This window comes from Rhagoletis zephyria, unplaced genomic scaffold (genome assembly GCF_001687245.7).
Source record: "Rhagoletis zephyria isolate East Lansing unplaced genomic scaffold, Rhagoletis_zephyria_1.1 Rzeph_scaffold_00861, whole genome shotgun sequence".
Lineage (NCBI taxonomy): Eukaryota > Metazoa > Arthropoda > Insecta > Diptera > Tephritidae > Rhagoletis > Rhagoletis zephyria.
In genome coordinates this window covers 144,320-147,386 of record NW_016157945.1, presented here as the reverse complement: position 1 = coordinate 147,386, position 3,067 = coordinate 144,320, and the positions used below count along the sequence as shown (strand labels likewise).

At 40.1% G+C, this 3,067-nt stretch overlaps 1 protein-coding gene across 1 annotated transcript in view; it reads left to right on the top strand.

The window, feature by feature from the left end:
• Positions 1-2: 2 nt before the first annotated feature.
• Positions 3-3,067, top strand: part of LOC108361840 (uncharacterized) — a gene marked incomplete at its 5' end in the record, with an annotated part of 9,546 nt that continues 6,481 nt past the window's right edge. The window contains 1 exon segment of the mRNA XM_017614601.1: positions 3-957. Within this exon segment, the coding sequence (XP_017470090.1) occupies positions 3-957 (955 nt within the window).

Below are 3,067 nucleotides of genomic sequence, written 5' to 3'. Positions count from 1 at the left end.
AGTTGCGATTGTGCAATAACCAGATCTCCGAATTCCCGCACATTGCGCTGTACAATTTGAGCACGCTGGAGACTTTGGCTCTGTCACGCAATCAGCTGAGTTCCATTGACTTTTTCAAGTTAAGTGGCACTTTGAATTTGCGGCAACTCAATTTGCATGATAACAAAATCACTTCGTTGAGTAACTTCAATGCGGTTAACCTCACACAGTTGGATAGCATCGATCTTAGCGGCAATCTATTGCTATCACTGCCCGCGAATTTTCTTCGTCATTCGATTAATTTGCAACGCGTTGATCTCTCGAGCAATCGCTTCTTACAGCTGCCGAGCTCGGCGTTGTCAGACATCTCGATACCACGTCTATCTTGGCTCAATCTTACAGGAAACCCAATAAACAAGATTTACACGGTGAAGGAGGAGCGCTACCCATATCTCAAAGAGCTTTATATATGCCAAACGAATTTATCTATACTGACCTCGAAAGACTTTGAAGCTTTTCAGGCGTTACAGCATCTACATTTGGTCAATAATCGCATTACGCGCATTTCACCCGGCGCCTTTAAGTCGCTCATAAATCTGCTGACGTTGGACCTTAGCGTGAATGAATTGGAAATGTTGCCAAAAGAACGTCTGCAGGGCTTGAGGCTGTTGCGCTTTCTGAATATTTCTCATAATACGCTGAAAGATTTGGAAGAGTTTAGCAGTGATTTAGCGCAGTTGCAGACATTCGATATGTCCTTCAATCAATTGGATCGTATATCGAAGAAGACTTTCCGCAACTTGCATGGTTTGATGGAACTTTATCTGATGGGTAATCGCATGACTGTTTTGTCGACTGATGCTTTTCGCTTCCTGAGAAAACTGCATGTACTCGATTTGCGTAAGAACTACTTCGAGCTGGTGCCGATTGAAGCGCTCAAACCACTGGAGACAAACATAAAAACACTAAAGCTGGAAGGTAAGTAACGCACCACGTATTTGAGCTAAATTAAGTTTTGATCTCTAAATTACAATTTTTTTTATATGACACATAAACGGAAAGAATAGATACATTTCTTTTAACCTAAAACATTTCGTTCAAAATCGGTTGAGGGACTTACACTTTTACACTATTTCTGGGAATGCCCGCTAAACTAACATGGGGGTTGTGAAGGATAACTACAGTAGTAGTTACGGCTACAAGAATTTACACATTCTCTTTAATGGAAAATTCCGACTCGGTAATGGCTATGCCTGTCTATTTCCATGTGTGGCCAAGATTGCGTTCTTATTCTTATTTAACACCATCGTTTTATGGAGGCATGTGGCAAAGTTTTAGATCAGGCCTGCCTCATAAAAAAAGCTGGGCGACAAAAATAAACCACAGCGACATGAACGAATACTGGTAAAGAATCCGTGGATCTTCTTCTAGGCGTCTAATAGAAAATGGTCAGCCACGTGCAGCTGATTACCTTACAAAAGAAAACTAATTTGGACAATAGGCGTTTTTTAAACCCTATAAAACCACGGGTCCAGATGCCGTTTCAGCTGCAGCGATCATTGGAGCTAAGCACTAAATGATTTCACGCCTTTTTAAGGAAGTTCTTACTCTCAACCACATACCGGAGATGTGGAAATCTCAAATCCTTAATGATAAAGGTGTACACACTGACAGAGTTCTTTTTCATCGGGACTGCTTTCAGCAATAGTAGCTACGGCAATCATGTCGGCTATGGGCATCGACTTACAGCGAGTTTCACTCGTTTACTAACAGGTAGGGGTATAGGGATGGTACTGCCAAGAGCTTCACTAGACAGCGATGTGAGTAGGGAAGCCCCGCAGGGTGTGGTCCTGGAAGAGGGATCCCTGCCATAGGAAAAACAATACTGGAGCTAGAGGAATCCTCAAAATGCTAAACGAGAAGCGAAGGAGCTAAAAAAAATGCATGACTTCACTTCTACACTGATGTAAGAGGTGGAGTCTTCTTAGCACATACCCATCCAATACAGCATTTTTCAAGCTTAAGTGACTGAAATACACTGCCTACTGGATACTTGGAATAGTAAAAGTCACATGTAGACACATCTTCATCTACTTAGCCAGTCAAGCGACACCGAAAGCAGTTGACTCGGTCACATAAAAACCTTAATCGGCTGTCTTAGATCGCCAAACAGAATGGCTGAGCAGTTTGCTCTTCTTCACTTCACTGACATAGCTCATATAGGAATGTGACATATATTAGGTTTCGCAGACTCCACACGATAGTTTGAGTATGTATCCCAATGAGCCCAAAAATACGGGCCTAAGTGTGCTGATTTGGTCATTACCAGCCACTTCACCATAGCCAGGCCTATCCTAAGCTTATTTGGCACTACAACAGCTTACTGGCTAAGGCGGAGAATAGAAACCGCCTCTATGCTTTACGAACTTCCGCAAAAAAAAATTCTCTCGAAATTGCCATAGCCTTCTCATCTTTGTTAAAATCCTGAAAAAGATCTAGATGCGCCTTTTTCAGTGGGCACATGAGGAGGTGCCAAAGTATCGTGCCGGACATTTTTTCATATTGAACACATTTGTGTAAATAGTGGGTATTATCGGCGTTGATTCCGGATAGTTGGAAGTTTAGTCAGAATGGAGTTGCGTTAAAATAATGCAGAACTCACGTTAATGCGTGTCTATAGTTCATCGGGTTTAGCGGATGTTTTAAATTATTTTTTAACCAAGTCCTTAAGAGTAAAACAAAACCAGATCGATTAAGTTTCTAGGGTTGCAGAAAAATCAGGTTTTATTAAACAAAAAAAAAAAAATACGAGTTTGTTCGCAATACATAATCGAATATGTAAAAACAACAGAATACAACTGGGCTAAACTAAATACATTAAATATAACCTTTTATTCATTATTTTTTATTAAGTACTTTTTAACTACATATGTATATTTGAGCAGTAAAACCCCTTTTTTATATACATTTCTCTTTTTCACTGTATATCTGCAACCTCACAATTGGCTCAACGATGTGATATAAAAAACATATAACCACGACCATCAACTATTTGCAACTTTACTATATAAAAACAAAAATAAAATAA